Below are 18976 nucleotides of genomic sequence, written 5' to 3' on the forward strand. Positions count from 1 at the left end.
TGAATAGACATTCTAATGATACACAGATACAGATAAGAGATGTGAGTAGACAGTTCGAGGTTTCAGAGTCCCTCCTGCAGTGTATTTAGCAGCAGGTACAAGATAAATATCCAAACAATCAGATTAAGGGATTAACAGAAGTGACTTTGCTCTCAGTAGGTAAATGGGGCCAGTGGGTGGGTGACTTGGAACTTTGAGGTTTTTTTTTTCCCCTACTTTTACATCAGTGCATTTTGGGCAAAAGGAAATGGATAATGTTTACTTTTAGGATGCAGTAGGCCTGGGTAGTTAAAAAAAAAAAGGGTAGATTATAAGGGTTGTGAAAAGTAATTCTGAAGGCGACAGGTGATTCAGCAGGGATTAAGCAGGAGAAACTATTTCCATTTTAACTCACATTTCAATTGGGCAGTAATGTTTGAACTTTTTTGTTCCCCTTTTAAAATTATATATATTTTTTCCTTTAAATACCATGTCAAGGACAGCTGAAGAACAAGGAAGAAAAGGGACCATGTTTAAGATCAACGTGTAGTCATAAATTAAGAGGGAATGTGTAGAATATGTATTTTTTAAAGAAGCCCCTTGAATTACAGGGTTTCAGCTTGGTGACCCCTCTATACAATTTTGAGGCAAATATTAATTGAATAAGGACTGGGAGGAATAGAGATAGTTTCAAAAATTCCCTGGGCTTCTGTCTTATGTATGAGAAGTTCCCCCGCCAAAAAAAAAAAAAAAAAAAAAAAATTGTTTTAGGATGGACTTGGTTATTTCAGTTGGTATCTTTATCCTGTACCATATGCACTTTAAAGCTTCAGTCTTCTCATCTCCTTTTTTTTTTTTAAATAGAAATCACAAAAAAGATATCTATGTATCAGTTTCTAACACCTAACAGGAAAGTCTTTTAGAATATTAACATAGCAATAAGCAAATATGTACTATAGGATTAAACATTAGCACTGAAAACAAACCGAAAACAAAGAATCCACAAAATTTTCTTCTTGTTTTTAACCCCTCATATTTTGAACTTCATGATCATTGCAAGAGAGGGGCATAAAGAATTGCAATTCTTGTATTAAATTTTTTTAAAAAATAAATGATGCCATAATGATGGATAAATCAGATTTATCTTTTGAAAACATTGATGGGAAAGCCCTGGTGATTCTTCTTTCTTATGAAGAGAGCCAAACAGGATCTGTCTCTAATAAATTAGTACACTTTTTTAAGATTAAAAATAGAAAAAACATTTTAAATAGTCAAGTCAAACATACACTTCTATCTAGCCTATAGTTTTAAAGAGTCTATGTGGGTTTAATTTATCATCCCTCATTCCAATACAAAAAAAAAAAAAGAAGAAGAAGAAGAAGAAAGAACCAAATCGGTTTTGAACATTAAGATATTCATAAAGACTGTATAAAGTAAAAAACAAAAGAAAACAAAAAAAAAATCTTCACAGATTGTTAGCCATCTCTTTCAATGATTTCTCATAAATTCTTCTTTCCTTATCAGTAGATAACCCCCATCTCATAAGGAAATACTTCCCAACACTTCCCAATGAGATCAGTGATTGCTTTTTAGGAGAGCTACTGCTCCTTGAGATGTTTAGACAAAGGGAGAGTATCTTCTATAAACCAGTAAATGTCAGAGAATGACTTGAGGGGGAGGTGGCGGAAGCTGTTTTTAACAGATTTAATCTATGCAATTTTTTCCCTCATTTTTAAAAAAATTTTCTCCACTTGCTGAATATCAGTTTTAGAGCAGAGCACAAAAATCAACGAGTGACTTTATCATCTTTTGTTCTGCCATTTGCCTATAAGATCCTTTTTTTCCCCCAAAATGTACTCTATGCTCTTGATCGAGGTGTTCAGATTGGATAACATATTGCTAATTTTGCTGAGTTTAAGAGCCGACAGAGTAACAGAGCCTTCTAACTTTACAAAAATTCCATCTTCTGCCCCTACACCCCCAAACTCATAATTTGGAATTTGGTGAACAGTATGCTACTTGTGAGTGATTAAAAAGTTGAAAGTTGGTGGTAATGAGACCTCATGCTATTTTATTAAGCCATCTATCTATAGAATTGTTGTTCTCATACTTTAAAAAAATATGTCTATGCTTTTTTTTCCTTTTTTTTTTTCCTTTTTTTTTTTTTTTTGTCAAGTACTTTCTTAAAGAAACAATAGCACCACATTGGCATAGCCGGCCAAACAATAAATGGGAAAGCAAAATGTGCTACATCTTCCATTTAAGCAGTCTCCCAAGTGCATAAACTAGTAACAGAAACTCTGGAGCCACAGTGCATGAGATGGTTTCATCTACACAAACATTGACATTCCAAGGAGGGGATGTATTCTCAAGGGAGGCCAGGCTTGCTTTTCTTTCTTTCTTTTTCTTTTTTTCTTTTCTTTCTGTGCTCGTGCTTGGACTTCGGTCGTGCTGGTGCGTCGGAGGGCGTTGGTGGGCGTTCGCGGTCGGTCTTCTTGTCTTTCTTTCTGTTCTTTTTTTCTTCTTCTTTTTCTTTTTCTTTCTTTCTTCTTCTTTCTTCTTTTTTCTTCTTCTTTATTTCTTTTTCTTTCTCTTCTTTCTTTCTTCTCTTTTTTTCCCCAATAAGTTTTTTTCAAGGAAGTCATTTCTTCTCAGTCTTTCATTGGACTTTTAGGGTGAGTGTGTGTGCGCACATGCACTTGCATGTGTGTGTATGTGGGGGGAGTGGGTGTTGTGAGTTTTTATCTCTAGAAGAGTGGATTCTGATAGAAAGATAAGTTAACTTTTTCAGTGGAGCCTCCTCATCTTCAAGTGTTCAAAAGACACTGTTACGTTATTTGGGGAACTGGGAACAGAAATTTGATCTAGGTATTCAGCATTGTCGGTTAAATTAGGACTTAAGCCTTTAAGCTTAAGAATTGGCTCATTCTTACCAATATTTACAGATTTTTCATAAACATTTTGAAATTGCCTTATTTGAAAAATCCAAAGCAAAGCTTATGAAAGTTTTGAGTTGTGAAGTTTTAGGTGCTCCTTTCCATCAATCCTGGGTCATTCTGCTGTAGTGTATAGATCAACTGACTTTTGAAGTTTTGCACTGATTTGTCTTCTAGTTTAATGTCATTTAAAAGTAAGATAGTGAATTAGTATAATTAGTCAATTTTTGATTTGTTGATTTATGATACAGTTGGAGAGGATTATGTGTTAGAAAAATTAAGAAAGATAATATGGCTTTGCACATTTAAGCTTTCCTCACTGGGGTAGTTTTGGCCGTGAATAGAATTATTAAGTGAATCAAATAAGTCAGAGACACTTAGAATTACCATATCCAACTGTGTCTGGAAACCCACAGGTCTGCAGAGGATTGCACATAAGGGTATACATGAAGAGCAAGAATAAAAACCAGAAGTGCCATTTTGGGAAGAGGGGTCCAGCATCTAAATCCACAGAACACATCTGTCTGGAAAACAGATAAAGGGCAACAATGAGTTTCTTTTACCAGTTTCTTTTACCTTTGTCTGTAATGATCACAGCATGGCTCAGCATTCCAACGGTGCTCAATTCAAGTAATGCTGAGGGTCTGAGGGTTTAAAGACTTACTGGCTGAGTGGGGGACCCACCATATAGGCCTTTTTTTTTTTGCATATGTTTGAAGATCCAGGAAGTCTTAGACTTTCTCTGGTTTCTGAAACTCAAGGTGAACCAGTGGGATGAAAACTAAAGATGCTATTTTTGTTTTCCATGTACACTTTCCAAGAATAAAGAAATACAATTTGCATGAAGTAATCAAGCCTGGTTGCTTTTCACCAAAATGTTTAAAGGCAGATAAAAAAGATCTGAATGATGGACGATTCATCATTCTAATAAGAAAATCTTAATATGTATGTAGATGGGAAACATTTTTTAGGTCACCATGGGCCTGTCCTCACTGTTGGATTTTCTTGATATTAATTTTCAGTTGAATGGATAAGATGCACCCACAGAGGGCCAGGGGTCACTCTTGTAAGCAGACATGAAGGAAAATTTCTAGTTTTGGAAAAGAAAATTTTGCCTCTCAACTAGCAACTCTAGTCAAGTATGTTTTAACAAAAATTTATATATATATATGTAAATACAGGTAAGGATAAGAGCAAAATTATTAAAGAAAGTAATTTTGTGATTTTAAAAAATTAGATACTATGTCAATATTTGGAATCTTGGGCAATTTTTTTAGATTGCCCAAGGAGTAGGAATAACTATATTGTTCACAATGAACGGAGTATCATTTATAATATTACAAGAAGTATTGTCTTAGATTACTAGTAACTGCCTAGAAGAGTCAGTGAGTGCTAAAAGATGGAGTAGTTGCCCTTTCACTGGTGGAAGTCTTTTTTTCCCTTTTTTTCTTTTCCTTTTTCTCTTTCCACTTTGTATTCATACATCCAAATGCAGAATTCAAATGAAACTGTAAATCAGATATTTCTAACTTATTTTGAAAGGGTTTTAAAAGAGATGGAGCTGGCAGCTTTTCACAACTAGGAGAGTTGGATGGTCTGTGGAACAGCTTCATTAACAAGAGTTAGTGTGTCAGGAACGTTCGGCTAATCAGTTTCCTAGCTGTACCATGAATGGGTTGTTTCTACAATTCCTCACATCCCAGCAACTGAAGGGCTCTGACCTTATGCCCTCATAGCAACCCAGGATAGAATCTGGAGCTTTATCTGTGTAATCTTCATACCACCCCCATGAGGTAGGTAGATGGCATATTGCCCCCATTTTGTAGATGAGGAAACTGAGGCACAGAGAGGTGAAGTGACTTGCCCAAAGTCACACAGTGGTGAGTCCATGATGGAGTCAGCAGATGTTTGTTTCTTCAACAAGAACTAGAAGCCAGGACTGTTAAATTCCTAGCTTCTCTGCTTTTTCCACTCCTCTCTAGACTCGCCAATCGAATTGGCATCAGTGGACTTTGTGTCTTACGTTTTTCCCGGAAGGCATAATTGGGGGAATTTTGCCTTCTTCCCACATGGATGGATTTTTAGTACTCTTCCTCTTTGTGTCATCTTCAGCTCCAGGCTTCTTTTGTTTTGCTTTCACCTTTTACCGTTTTGGCCAGACTCTTTCATATAACAAACTACAAAATAGCACCATTGTACTAAAAAAACAGAGTTTTACATACTGTTTGTGATATATCCTGTATTCTTGATATGCTAAATTTACATAATGCTCTATATGGAAAAAATAAAAAGAGAAGTTACTAATCAGGTTGTACACTAACTCATCATTTTAAGGAACTGTTAAGAGTTTGAGACTTTCTATGCTTAAAACATATGCCTAAAAATGATTGGCCTCAATATTGCAACTACTTGCATTTTTTTTAGCAAGATGTGGAAAAATAAAGCTTTTGTCTAAAATAAATGCATCCAACTTATATTTTGGTACAAATGCCACAGATGGAATCTTTTGGGTTAAAATCTTTTGGGTGTGCTATTTGACTGCTTGTTGCTGCTCTTGAGGAGGCCAAATTTGGCAAATGTAAAGATGATGAAGTTGAGGGGGTGGAGATAGACAAGATCATCAGACATTGTAGAACAAACAGCCTGTGTTGTGTAGAAAGAAGTGCAAATAAAAAAAGATTAATAAACCACTTAGGCTGCTGAATGAATGGCTCCAGCAGCCAAGACTCAGAAACAAATTTAGTGCAACTGGATCTATACAACACCCATGCATTTGTGGCTCTTGAGAGGCAGGGATTAAGATATATATATATTTTTTTCTTTTTTCTCTATAGAACATTATTGATAAAGGATCAACAGCAATCTACCAACTCCAGGACCATTTTTGCAAGGTGCAAAGCTTTTAACAATCACTCCTAAAGACAACGTTGGAATGTTTACTTGCGTATTTCATTGAGGGGAATGCCCATCTTTTGAAATGTGATTAAATATTTTTTGGTAGGTCTTCTGGTGTTTATCAGGTAACTCCTACAGAGCAAACAATCCTGCCGGTGGCATGTCATTCTTCACAACTCAGGAAGGTCTTCCTACATTCTGTAGTTCTTGTTTCCTGCACTCCCTCTACTTGCATTCTTCAAATGTACTTCCTAAAAGTAAGGGAGAAACAGCAACATTAATTGATGCAGTTTTATGTGCCCCCCCCAACCAGTTCTAACATGGGGTCTCATATTTTATGTCTCATTAGTCAATCTCATAGATAGCTTTTTTCTAAGAAAGACATATGTAAGTAGATGGGCCTTTAGCTTTTAATTTAGTCAAATCTTACTCAGGCTACTTTTATGTGCCCCTGAGGGTGTCATGAGATTGTTTTATAATCACACAGAAATATGTTTCTATTCATCTGTTGCTGTCACAGATTTGTTGACAGGAAGGAGACTTTGAAAAATTCAGAATCCTGTCCTGTGGCATCTTTTCCTACTGAGAGGGGAGAAAAAAGAGAAAAAAAAAAAAAAAAAAAAAAGAAAGGAACACATTCTGGGATCATCCTCTGTTATTTTATTGCATTTTGTTTTGGTTTGATTTTTATAAAACAGGAGATCTTTCTTTTTAATTTTTTTCTCTTTCTCCTATGGAGAGAGGGAGAGTTTTTAGAAGTAGAAGATTGGGAAATTTAATGATTGACTTAGAATCTGTAAAATCATAGACATACTGAGCTGGGTTCCAATCCTGACTTTTTCAGTTTTAGTTATGTAAACTTGTGAAAGTGGCAATCTCTTATGTCTCAATTTTATCTATAAACTAGTATAATAATAGTTCCTACTTTGTAGGATTAAGAGTTAAAGAAGTAGTACCTAAGAAGACTTATAATAGGTCTGACACATGGTAAGCACTACATAAGTATTAGCTATTTATCATTATTATTATTTACTCATTATTATTATAATTTCATCTTCATTGGAAAGTAACCATTCCTAGACTACCTGGGTTCCTTATTTTGGTGCTACCATTCACTTATCAGCAAGCAATGCTGTTGTCCAAGGCATATTAAGTTTTGCTTAGAATAGAAGCTCCATGTAGTAGAAATCAGTCTGTTCACTGTTATATCCTTGTGTCTAAAACAATGCCTGGAATATTGCAGTTGCTCAATAAATAGCTACAGAATGAATTTAATGAATAACTATAATAGGCCCTTTAACAGTGCGTGATCATACTTTTCCTATAGTTATTATTTTTCCTTGAATATATTTATGTAGCAAAGTTTATTTAGATGAATAAGAAGATGTGAATTTAATCTGGGAGGACATGGCATCTGCGTGCATAGAAATTAGGTGCTGCTTCTCTTGGTTTCACCTTGAGCCAGAAGGACCTTAGTAATAATAGTAACTATTATGTATAACCGATAACTGTTTGTTACAGTGTGAGGTTCAAGAATTCACAGTATACCTTTTTAACCCCAAACATGTTTTCATCATGACCAAAAATAAGAGTTCTCACTATGGCGGCTGGAATCTCTAAATTCTTCCCTTCTGGCTAATGACCTCTTAACCCAAGCATTCTTAGGAACCCAGAGGTCATTGTAAGGGACCCTGGAGATTGCTCACACCAAAACCTACAGTGTGTGAGAAGCTGGGACAGAACCAGCTACAATCCCTGGAAATAATATCTATTGGCCAGGGCCCAGAGGGATTTGGTAATTTTTCTTACACCTATTTTTATCAGCTCTACCTGGAACATTCAAGTTATCACCGAGTCCTTCAAAAAAGCTAGTAGCACTTTGGAAATTGACGGTCAATATCCTATATTTATTAAATAGAAGGAAGATAGTGTTATTGTATAGATATGTTTATCAAAATAAACATAGCTCAGTGGCCATTGAGAAAAGGTTGTGGGAAGAAGTTTGGTATTTGTATAGGATAGCTTGAAATGCATCTGTTTTAAAATCCTGGCACTTTCCCCCCAGATACCATACAATTTTACTACGTCCACTGAACATGCATTTGTTGCTGTTAAAGCACCTACTCTTAAGCTACCAGTAAATTTGTATTTCCAATTTTATATGCTATTCTTCTTTCTTAAAGGAGTTCTCCTGAAAAATGGAAGAAAGACAAATAGGGCTATATAGTAGGCTCACTATTGTCCTAAACACCTTGAAACTTTTCTGTTCGATATGCAATGGATCCTGCAGATGGTATGTGGCTCATCAAAACCCCCACCAATGGCTATTATTAAGGATAATCAAACTATCAAACTACTAATCAAATCAAATAACAGATCTAAAAAATATGCTAATCTGAGTTTGCCTTCTTTTCGCTTTAACAGGCATACTAGCCTAGAAAAAGAAGACTTAAGAATCCTAATGATGCTTACACTTGGAAAATGCTCAAGAATGAAATAGTAACAAACTAAAAGATGAAGTATTTAATCTCTAGTCTTTCTCTCAAGCCAAATTAATCCCAGATTTACAGAAGAAAAAAACTCAGGTTATATTTATTCTATATATCCCTCTCCAAATTCATGAGGGCTGTAAGTCAAAGGACTGAAGTCAGATTGGTCAAGCGCATGGATCTTATCCTTTTCCCCAACAGAGAAATTCTTCTTTTCTCTGGATGGCAGAGGTGTAAAGTGTCAGTGAGCACAGAGATCCTCTGGCCTATTTCTTGTGGGTCTGTTTCGACCTTGCAGCAGAGCCATGGGCAGAAGCTCACTTGAGTCGACAGACACTGCGCCAAGTAGCATGGTTCCCATGCACACACGCGTAAGGTGGAGGCCATTCAAAACCAGCTGGGATGTTGTCTGGTTTGCATTTGGCTCCCTTCCCAGGCTCTCACATGTGACTTCTTTGTTGCAGACAATGACAGTGACAAAACAAAAGCACTCAGGGATTTGGTCTCAGTCGCATCTGTTGCTTTGCTCATTGTCTTAATTTAATTACGCTGGCCACCCTCGACAATGGGCAGCAAGTGGAGGCATGTTAGAAGCAGCCGGAGCTGGCACCCACCTTCAGTGCACTTCTTGAAGCGTTATGAAACTGTCCCACATTCAGCCAAGCAAAAACTTTTCACTTCAACAGCTTGTCCAAGACAAACAAACCAGCTGAAACTGTTTCTAGTATGCAAATAGACAGATTTTTGAAAGGAAAACAGTAGTGAGTAAATACTGTTTCCTATTGACACCAGGGAAGGTAAGATTATTTAAGAAAAAAAAAAGAAAAACAGCTGGTCCTCTAGCTTGCTCAGGTTGGTTGAGGAAATTTATCACTCCAAGGGAAATGTTGACCAACTCATAATAGGGAATAAGTTCCAGAAGGTCTTAATTTGCGATATACATATGTACATGTATACCATGTACATGGTACATGTGTACCATGCACACAATTTAGGAAGCTGGAAAATGCCCTGGATTATTACATGATATACATATCCTTCCATTGTCTCTTGACTTTTATCCTAGCTCCTCACTTTACAAATGAAAGCAATCCACAAACTTTTTGATTAAAAAGATCACCAAGAGGGGCACCTGGGTGGCTCAGCAGTTGAGCATCTGCCTCTGGCTCAGGTCGTGATCCTGAGGTCCTGGGATCGAGTCTCGCATTGGGCTCACCACAGGGAGCCTGCTTCTCCCTCTGCCTCTCTCTCTGTGTCTCTCATGAATAAATAAATAAAATCTTAAAAAAGAAATGGATCACTGAGTGTGAATAACAATGGCAGTAACAATAACCTTGATTAACATTTGTAGACACTTCATAGTTTACACAGTAATCTCCAGTAGGTGATATTATTTGCATCAGTTTTTTTTTTTTTTTTTTTTTTAATGATAGTCACAGAGAGAGAGAGAGAGAAAGAGAGGCAGAGACACAGGCAGAGGGAGAAGCAGGCTCCATGCAGGGAGCCCGACGTGGGATTCGATCCTGGGTCTCCAGGATCGCGCCCTGGGCCAAAGGCAGGCGCCCAGCCGCTGCGCCACCCAGGGATCCCTGCATCAGTTTTATTTATAATCTCATGCTTGCTAAGATTTGGTGACTTGCTTGAGGTCACATAGGAACAAACTGATAGATCTAGGACTAATAATAAGACAGTTTATTATGTTAATAAGATACTTCTATGGCTTAGCACCTGGGCTCTATATTATGCATGTTAGTTGCACGTATTTTTCTTAATTAATTCTCCTAGTTCACTTGGAGGTGGATACTGTGTCTTGCTCATTTTACCTTTAAGGAATCTGAAGCTTAGAAAAGCCAACTTTCCTAATTTCTTACAGGGAAGATGTGACCGTGGTTGGGATTTGTGCCAGTTTCCTCTGATCCTGGAGCTCACCAGTTAGCCATTCTACCATATGGCTTCCCCAAAAGATAAAACATTATTGGGTACTCCAAGGTCCAAATATCTTTCCAATAATATTGGAATAATGATTATTATTATCATTATTGACAATATTATAAGCTGCCCATAATCCTAGACAGTGTTAGATGCTTGTTTAGAGGGCAAGGGGGTGTCCTCCCTTACCAGTGTGAGCTGGGCCTCATTTATATTGTTAATCATAGGAATCTAGTAGCAGAGTATCAAGTTAGCCAAAGCTAACCCTGTGGATATTATAAGCCTTTCTTTTTTTCCCCTGCCCATCTTTATGAGATTTTGGCTCGAAAAATAGTATCTAAAAGAAGAATGATAATAGTCTCTTTAAATTCAGAGAGGAAGGGCAGCCCTGGTGGCTCAGCGGTTTAGCGCTGCCTTCAGCCCAGGGCCTTAATCCTGGAGACCCGGATTGAGTCCCATGTTAGGCTTCCTGCATGAAGCCTGCTTCTCCCTCTGCCTGTGTCTCTGCCTCTCTCTCTTTCTCTCTCTCTCTGTCTCTCATGAGTAAATAAATAAAATCTTTAAAAAAATTCAGAGAGGAAGCAGTGATGTTTTCAATAGATTATGTTTCCATCTCAACTACTCCAAACAAGTAAGTATTGTATGACACAAAGTCTAAGAAAAGCCTGGCACCCTATAAAAATGGTGGGAAAATAATGTCCAGTACAGAATATTAGCAGCCTACTATATCCCATAAAGTCCTAACTCAGCATTGACCTTTGCCCAAAAAGGGCAAAATGGGGGGGAAAAGGAGAGCAGATAATTGGAAAGATCGCCCAGGTATCAGCTCTTTACCTGCCAGAAAGGATGTGCTCTAGCTATTTTGCTTGATTTGGCCTGGAGACACATGAGATTGTGGAGGACAATTTAGATATTTCAGTATCATCTTTGATATTTCTTTACTTGAGGGAATCACAAGTTCAAATTCCAGGAGAGTTGGGTCAGCCTTTCATCTCCAGGAGCCAAGAAAGTAAGTGTCCTGCAATCTACTCAGCGCTTTGGGATGTGACTTTTAAAGCCACAAAGGTGCACATTTCAAGAGACTTGTTTTCCTGGTGTGATGGTTGCCTCTTAACAAAGTAAAAGGTATACAGTTTGGATGTAATGTCGGTCTGCTCAGCCTCTTACTTTTTTCCTAGAAATTACCTCATCCTACCATTTCTGCGGTTACAGTGGGAATGGCCATTTTTTTCCAGTATGACCCTCTTCTCTGGCCATGGGGAGTGGCCCAGAGCTGGCACCCCCAATTCCAAGACTGAGCATGGTGGGGACACAAGGTAGACCCATTCCTGGGACATGCAAGACTCCTTTCTTGGCATACTTTTGGTTCAAGGACCCCCAGGGCCTTTTCTGCACTCTTCCTTAGACTGTAAAGCAGTTCGAGACACTTCCACCCAACACTCTCTCCCCCTGCCCTTCTCCTTCACTTGGGGTCCTTCACTTGCACTGTGTTCTGATGGTCTGCCCAGACTTCCTGGTTCCTCCCCAGTTTCCTTCCTCACAGGTATTTGTCCCTAATAAAATCCTGCTCATGTAACCCAGTCCCATCTCTGTTCCCCCAAAGACCTGGGTTTATACACTTGGTTAGGATCCCACCTCCCCACACAGGAATTAAGGGACTTTGACAATCACAACATTGTTTGCTCCTATTTCCTCTTCTGTAAAGTAAAAGACGGGGGTAAGCACACCCACCTCATAATGCTGTTATGGGAACATGTGATCATCCTTACACACTTGACCTGGCATAGTTGTGTGTGAGCCTACTGTTTCAAGGGCCCTTGCTTTTGATTCATTTTATGAGCTCATTTATTAGCAACATCCATCTCTGTAGACCTTTATGCTCTCAAAGTCCACTCTGCCTCTATCTTTGTTAGAGCATTGAGGTGCATGCAGTAGAGTGAATTATGTCTGTGTGTCCCCACTGAAAAGTAAGCTCCTTGAGGAGAGATAACATGTTTCCTTCAACTCTGGATCTTCCCCAGACTCATGGTGCTTTGGACAAATGGAGCAAACCAGGAAATGCTTGTCAAATTGTTTAAATTTTCCTACAGTTAGTAGAACAGAGTTTAGCCTCCTCGCCTCAGCTTCCTACCTCCTGCCGTGTTCTCTGTGGGGACACATACTACGGAGGCCCCTCCTGTTTTGGAACTTACAATCAGTGGATGATAGTACAAGACACATATGCGAAAAAATGCAGAAGAAAGAGTGCAGTTCATGGCTAACGCCCTGGAGTCCATCTTGAGTTTAGATTCTGGTCTGACCACTTGTTAGAGCAAGACCATGGCAAGACATTTAGCCTTACTCAGCCCAAGTTTTTAGATCGGTACAATGGGGATAATCGTAGTACTTATCCTACAGGCTAAAGATGAAGATTAACTGAAATAATTCAGTATAATCCTCACCACAAGTGTGTGTTTAACAAATACCACCTATTCTTACTGCCCACTGCCCTTTTTATAATTGATGTGGTCAAAGCACATCCCATTGAAGGGTGTTGACCTTTCCCTGGCTGGAGAAAGGGAATATTGACTTACTGGGTACTCAGTACTCCCTTCAGTGCTGGGATAGCAGATGTATACCTCTTTTTTTTTTCTTTCTTTTTTTTTTTTTTTTTCTTCTAGTGACTGGTGTATCCCTAGGAATCCCTAGGATTTAGGGAATTTATATTTGTCCTGTAATTCCTCGAGGATTATCCTGATTTAGCAACTTTCTTACTCTTCAAAGGATACCACCTGACTCTATCTCAGATATTTCTGTCTGTGATGTAAGAAATCACTACCAAAGTTGTTTAAAAGCCTGGAGAGAAAAAAAGAAAAAGAAAAGGGGAAAAAAAGTGCTGAGGGGTATTTTCCCTTGTTGACAAGAGGTATTTAGGTTGCCTTTAATAGTCTTGAAGGATGTTGTAAAACACTTCAGGGTTCAGGTTGCTTAGACTGTTGATTTTATGGGCAGCTTGTTCAGTTAGCTGTTTGTGTCTGTGATATATATATATATATATATATATATATATATATATATATATATATATATATATATATAAATTTAAGCCCACTATCTTTCCCAGAGGGAGTTGATTTTGGAATTGCTGAAAGGTTCAACTATTGTGGTATTTTAAAAAGTGAAACACCACATTCTAGCAATTTCACTGATAATGTGGTAAAGATTCAGTACATTTTTACCTAAAAACTGGATTTGATTATTATTATTTTTTTCTCTCTCTCCAGCCTCCAAAAGGCCTTTGTTTCCTCTGTCGTACAACTTATGCTGGGGTCCTGAAAGTAGTGTATGCAGCAATTCACATTACAATGTTCTGAGGAGATGTGAGGCCCAGGGTTGTACCTTTTGGTGTCATTTCAACGTTGTAGTGATGAGTTCACAGGATCAGTAGGAAAGGCCACCTCCACTCATTCTTTGTGTGTATGACACATCTGGGCACAACACTCAAAGGCTGTGTTCTAAATATTCCTCCTTGCTGAATTGAGAGAAATTTTGGAAGTTTGGAAGGCTTGTCTGAACTTTTAGGATGAACAAAATAACACTATGATAAGTTAAAGTGATTTGCATCTGTTTGAGGTTGATGGGAGACTTTCAGCATATAAAAGTAAACACACAGGGTGCCAACCAGAGCTTTTCCAAGACAGAAAATGGCACAAGAACAATTCATGTGCATATACAGTTTTTAGAAATCAGAATTGTTTCTACCTCCATCCTAATACTCACTTGAAGAAGAAAATAAATGTCATTGTTTACAGACAGACCCACCAGAGCATCCAACAGTGGCCTAAGTCAACAGATATTGAGGAAGTAACAGTAATGATGCTGTCTTTATTGATTCATTTATGCTTCTCTGATTTTCTAATCCTGCAATGCCTCATGAACTACTCAGTCATACCACACTCACACCATAGCATAAATATGGCATACTCTCAAGTCTGCGACAGTCAGCTGATTGGGAATCCTTAAGCAGCCATCAACCTGCTGTGGACTGGCACCACATCATTTGGTAATTTTGTCTTACTATGATTGTTAGCTACAGTTGTGAAAAGAGCACATCATATTTTCACAGGTGGCAGAGATGCTTAGTCTTTGATCGCTTGACCTCTTGGAGCTGGCCAGGCAGAAAGCTCCATACAAGTGTTTATATATTTTACACAGAATTTTATAAAAACTTCTGGCATGTGAATCCCATCTTAGAAGATTAGGCCATTTGGTCAGCTTGGGTTTGATGTAAAATCTCTTGGTCTCTCACTGGGAACTCTAGGGTTACTTCATGAGGCAGAAGAATTGCCATCCTGCTCAGCCTTTCATAGGTCTTGCTCTTAACAATGCCCATTCTCTGATAGAAGTAGGGGCAGGGCTTGCTGGAATGAAGACAGGCTGGATGCAACTGACCTTTGATTGTGCTGGGTCAAGAATTAGACCTCAAGGTTTCTAAAGTTGCAGACTGGTTCTATGTGAAAGTTTCTGTTTTCTAACCTACGGAGCCATTCTTTCTACCTCTGTAGATGAGATTGGAGGTAGTTGAAACCCATGGATCCTTAGAAGAAGATACAATAGAAAGAAAACCAACTTCTTTCTGGCACTTCAATAATGTTCCCGTTGTTTCCTGAATATTTAACTTAGGACTAAACCTTTGAAAAGACGAAAGAATAATGTGATTTCTCTTGAATGGTGATTAGTTTTCACATAAGAGTTTGCCTTTACTGAAAGAAAAGCCAAGAAATTGTATTTACCTATAATTTTGAAAGTGATTCACTCCAAATCACAGGTGGTTGCAAGAATCCTAGAACACAAAACTGCACACACACACACACACACACACACAATGTGAAAATAGAGAAAAGAATCCCTTTCTCCTCAAAACTATTTTCTGTAGTTAATTACAGATTTTAAATTACCAGCAAGGGCATTTAGAATAAAAATTAGTTGTATGCTTCTTTAACATTCTTATTTCTATCAAACTTCTACTTTTCAAGAGTCAGTTTCCTGACCAATGGGTCTTAAACCTGTAACCACATTAGTAAATAAAATAAAGATAGAAATTTTTCAGAAATGTTTTCCAGCTCTTGTTACTTATTTAGCCCATCAGATCTGTAATTGTGTCTCTAATATATGGTGAGAACTTTCCTGGCTGCTTGTTAGAAGTACCAGTTATGGACTCACAGGCCCATTGTCCCACATTTCATGTAATTTCCTTGATGTTCTCAATTCCTATTTCTCTCTTTTTGAGTTTAAGCATAAGTCAGTATTTCTAAATAACCTCCTTTGGTTGCTGGATAAAAGGGAAGTAGCAGTAAAGGCATTAAAGGGTCCCATCAAAGATGAACCCCAAACCTGTGGACATCAGGGCAAGGTGCTCACATTTCAGTTAGCACCCTGAGGACGGAGAAGCTGATTTCAACCTAGAAGTTTAGTGGCCCCTGAAGAACCTTTGCCAACCTCACCTGCCCCTTCTTTATAAGTGGACTTGTCTTGCTTAGGTCAATAAAGACTGTCACTGATTTTCATAGGAACCAGTTGCTGGGCTTTTAGCCATTTTGTTGAGCATACAAACCTGAGGAATTCTTCATTGAAAGAAAAACCAAGAAGTTGTATCTACCTATAATTTTGGAAAATGATTTACCCCAAACCCCTAACCCCATAAAGGGACATTCTGCTTCATCTCAAACAATTTATCTTATTGCTACCAAGGGCTTCCACTTTAACTTCCAACTGTCAACTTTGCCCTTGGATTAAAAGTCAGTTCCCTATTACCTATTAAAGAGTAAAAGGCCTTATTCCCATCACACAGACAAGTAAAGAGAATGGACCTCATCTTTCCCCATGGATGAATGCTCAGGGTCTGAAGAAATTGCAAAATGCATTACTTAGAAAACTATTTCCTGTTGGTGGTTGGCGGGAGGGAGGTGGTCAAGGGGTGGAGGGAGGGAGGAGGGGCTCTTTGAGGACTCTTTTTTTTTTTTTTTGCCTCTTTTTCCACCCTTACATCCCAACAGCACACACATTCGAAGCTGTATGAGGTTTTGTTTGTTTTCAAGAGATGTTTGAAAGAAGATCAAATGCTTGTGAAAGGCACTGGATCGGCAGCCCTAGGAACTGAAATGTCCCGGAAGCTGTGTGAGCCCGGAAATATCCCACATTTCTATTTATTTTGGCAATTTTACTTAAAACTAGTAAGAGCTGGAGTTCATGCTACAATTAAATTTTCCTCAGGCACCATGAAATGAAAACACATATTACATTTGATTCTAACTGGTTGAGAAAAATGGTGGTTTTTCTTTCTGAAAGTTCATTCTGTGACCTTGAAATAAAAGTTAACGGTTCCTCACATGGGAGAACTGAGCTTCCATTTAAGATGGAATTATTCATAGAACTGGGGTTCTCTGGGTTGGAAGGACTCTAAGGTCACTGAGTCCTCTTCTATCATCTGCTTGAAACCTGGCTACCACCTCACCAAAAAGCACTGGCAAACGTGGCTTTGAAGGTTTTGGTGACAATACAAGACTCGCTTCCCCTTGAAGAGATCGATTTTTTACGTTTGTTTCAGATGGCTCTAATTTTCAGAACTAGATAAAATAATGTAACTAAAACTCTAAAGGTGATTACCATATGCCAAGAACCATTTTAAGCAATATAATATGTGTTTGTACACACACGCTCCCATACACATTTATATAGATGTTATCTCAGTGAATCCCTCACAACCCTAGGAAGTATCATCAGTTAGCACCCTTGTTTGACAGATGAGAAAACCAAGGCACACATAAATGTCATGATTTGCCTTGGTCATACAACCAGTGAGTGAGAGTCGGGATTTGAACCTGGGCAGTGTGGCTCTAGCATCTGTGTTCTTAACTGCTATATTTTCCTCCCTCTTCAATCTATTTTAGGATTCCCCTTCATGCCTTGTGCAGAGGTTGGTGCACTGTAGGTGTTCAATAAAGATATTTTTCTACAATTTGGCACATTGTAGGTGCTCCATAAAGGTATTTTTTGACGATTTTACTTCAGGATCATGATTCCTTCCATCTTCCCTTTAGTTTTGCAGCTGGTCATCAATTTGCCCCAAGAGAAATGGTAGAAACAAAAGAATTCTAAATGATGATGAATACTCTGCCTACTTTAAGAAAGCATTGGGGAGAGCAATAAGTGTACAACATTCACTATAAAGGACTATTCAATCCGTGGCCACCTTTCTCAGTAAGTCCTTGAATGCTTTCTGTGTAAGCTCTAGAAGGAAGTTCAAAACACGCAAGGCTGTGTCAGTACAACTCCTTTGCTTCCTTTTTTACTCTGCCTTTGTCTCGCTGTCTCATGCAAGGACGAGAGGAATCATTCATCTCGGCACTGCTACTTATTTTTATGGTCTTCTTTACCACTATTCAGCTGCCTCTCTCACTTTTTTGTCCATCTGTTTTTATCCAGCCATCCATCTGTCCACCTGTCCATTTAGCATTACATGTATCACTGGGTGCTTAGCATTGACACTAGAGAGGAAGAGATGGAAAGACAATAATAATAGGTTCTTCCCATTTAGTCAATTCATATCCTTCAGAAACCATATGTAGGCATTCAAGGTGACTGCTTTAGAGCCAATAAAACCCATTCCAAAAAGAAATTATTTTAATCCATAGCGTGAGAGTCAAGCATTCTTTAACTAGGAGGTTCCATTCTTTTGTTTTTCTTTTAAAGTCTTTGCCTCACTCCTTTTGAATGAAATTTATTGTAGAGTATAATTATAGTTTATCCAAAGCTTTCAGTCATAATTGGCATTTACTCAGTCAACAATGGGAAGAGAGATAATCCTCTGAGGAACCTTTCCATGGGACATGAGTTGTTAGTTCTTCTGTGGAACTTGAAGAGTCATCTGTATTTGCAAACCACTCTAAGGTGGTGGTCACAGCAAGCATCAGCTCACTTCTGAGCTGGTCTCAAAGCATGATATCTTAGTGGAATAACTCAGCATCTCCTGAATTAGGTGGCTGACTAGGTGGGCTTAGATGCCAGCCTACCCTGGTCTATTCAGACAGGCCAGGCTTTTGGAATCACAGCAGAAGTGGCTCAGCTCCCATCTGGGGCTTGACATGTATCTGACTAGAACTTTTCCTCCTGGGCTGAGCCTTGGACATGGCCTGTTATGTTACATTATGTTATATTTATTATATTTTTCAGTGCACCACAGAGGAAGGATGATCCTGAAGTAGAAAGCCAGCAGAGGCATGAAGGACCAGGCAGAAAGGAGGTTCATTTATACCATGACATCTTCAGAGTAGGTGATTTGGATGAAATGCTTCACTGTTGGTTTAGTCATCTTCTCACCACAAGTGTTGTCATGTGCTTGGCTAACCACTTCTCTCTTACACCCTCTCTCAGCTCCTATAGTTCATAATTTGGATGATCTTGACAATTTTTGTTTTATATCTATGAAGACTCCAACCCTACTAGTTAGATCAAAGAAGCTGAAGGAAAAGATTTAGAAGACCTAAATTCTGTGGTTCTACTTAGCTTTTTGTTTTGTTTTGTTTTGTTTTTGTTTTGTTTTTACCTTCAGGGAAATCCAGCCCCTTGCTCTCATTCATGCCCTTCCTTCCTTCCTTCTGGTGGAAAAATAGTAAGCTAATGGAAGATTTCGTGTGCTGTGTATTTCTGCCCTGACTTTTCCTTTCAGAATTCTTTCTCAGTCCATGTTGATTATGTGTGCTTTTCTCT

General features: G+C 38.4%; 1 protein-coding gene and 1 long non-coding RNA gene across 15 annotated transcripts in view; one reads left to right on the forward strand and one right to left on the reverse strand.

The window, feature by feature from the left end:
- LOC111090065 overlaps positions 1 to 18976 on the forward strand; it is a 118878-nt gene that overhangs the window by 96552 nt on the left and 3350 nt on the right. For 10 of the 14 annotated variants that reach the window (XR_005370704.1, XR_005370703.1, XR_005370701.1 and 7 more), the window contains 4 exons: positions 3938 to 4054; positions 5750 to 5806; positions 17308 to 17467; positions 18440 to 18536. This is a non-coding gene — a long non-coding RNA (uncharacterized LOC111090065). Of the gene's footprint in view, positions 1 to 3937; positions 4055 to 5749; positions 5807 to 17307; positions 17468 to 18439; positions 18541 to 18976 lie in introns of all 14 variants that reach the window. The other 4 variants (XR_005370714.1, XR_005370705.1, XR_005370709.1 and 1 more) reach the window with 3 other exon arrangements.
- IGF1 (insulin like growth factor 1) overlaps positions 5924 to 18976 on the reverse strand; it is a 72396-nt gene continuing 59343 nt past the window's right edge. The window contains exon 4 of the mRNA NM_001313855.1: positions 5924 to 6061. Coding sequence (NP_001300784.1) covers positions 6002 to 6061 — 60 coding nt within the window. The 3' untranslated portion in view covers positions 5924 to 6001. The remainder of the gene's footprint in view (positions 6062 to 18976) is intronic.

This window comes from Canis lupus, chromosome 15, assembly GCF_011100685.1.
Source record: "Canis lupus familiaris isolate Mischka breed German Shepherd chromosome 15, alternate assembly UU_Cfam_GSD_1.0, whole genome shotgun sequence".
Taxonomy (NCBI): domain Eukaryota; kingdom Metazoa; phylum Chordata; class Mammalia; order Carnivora; family Canidae; genus Canis; species Canis lupus.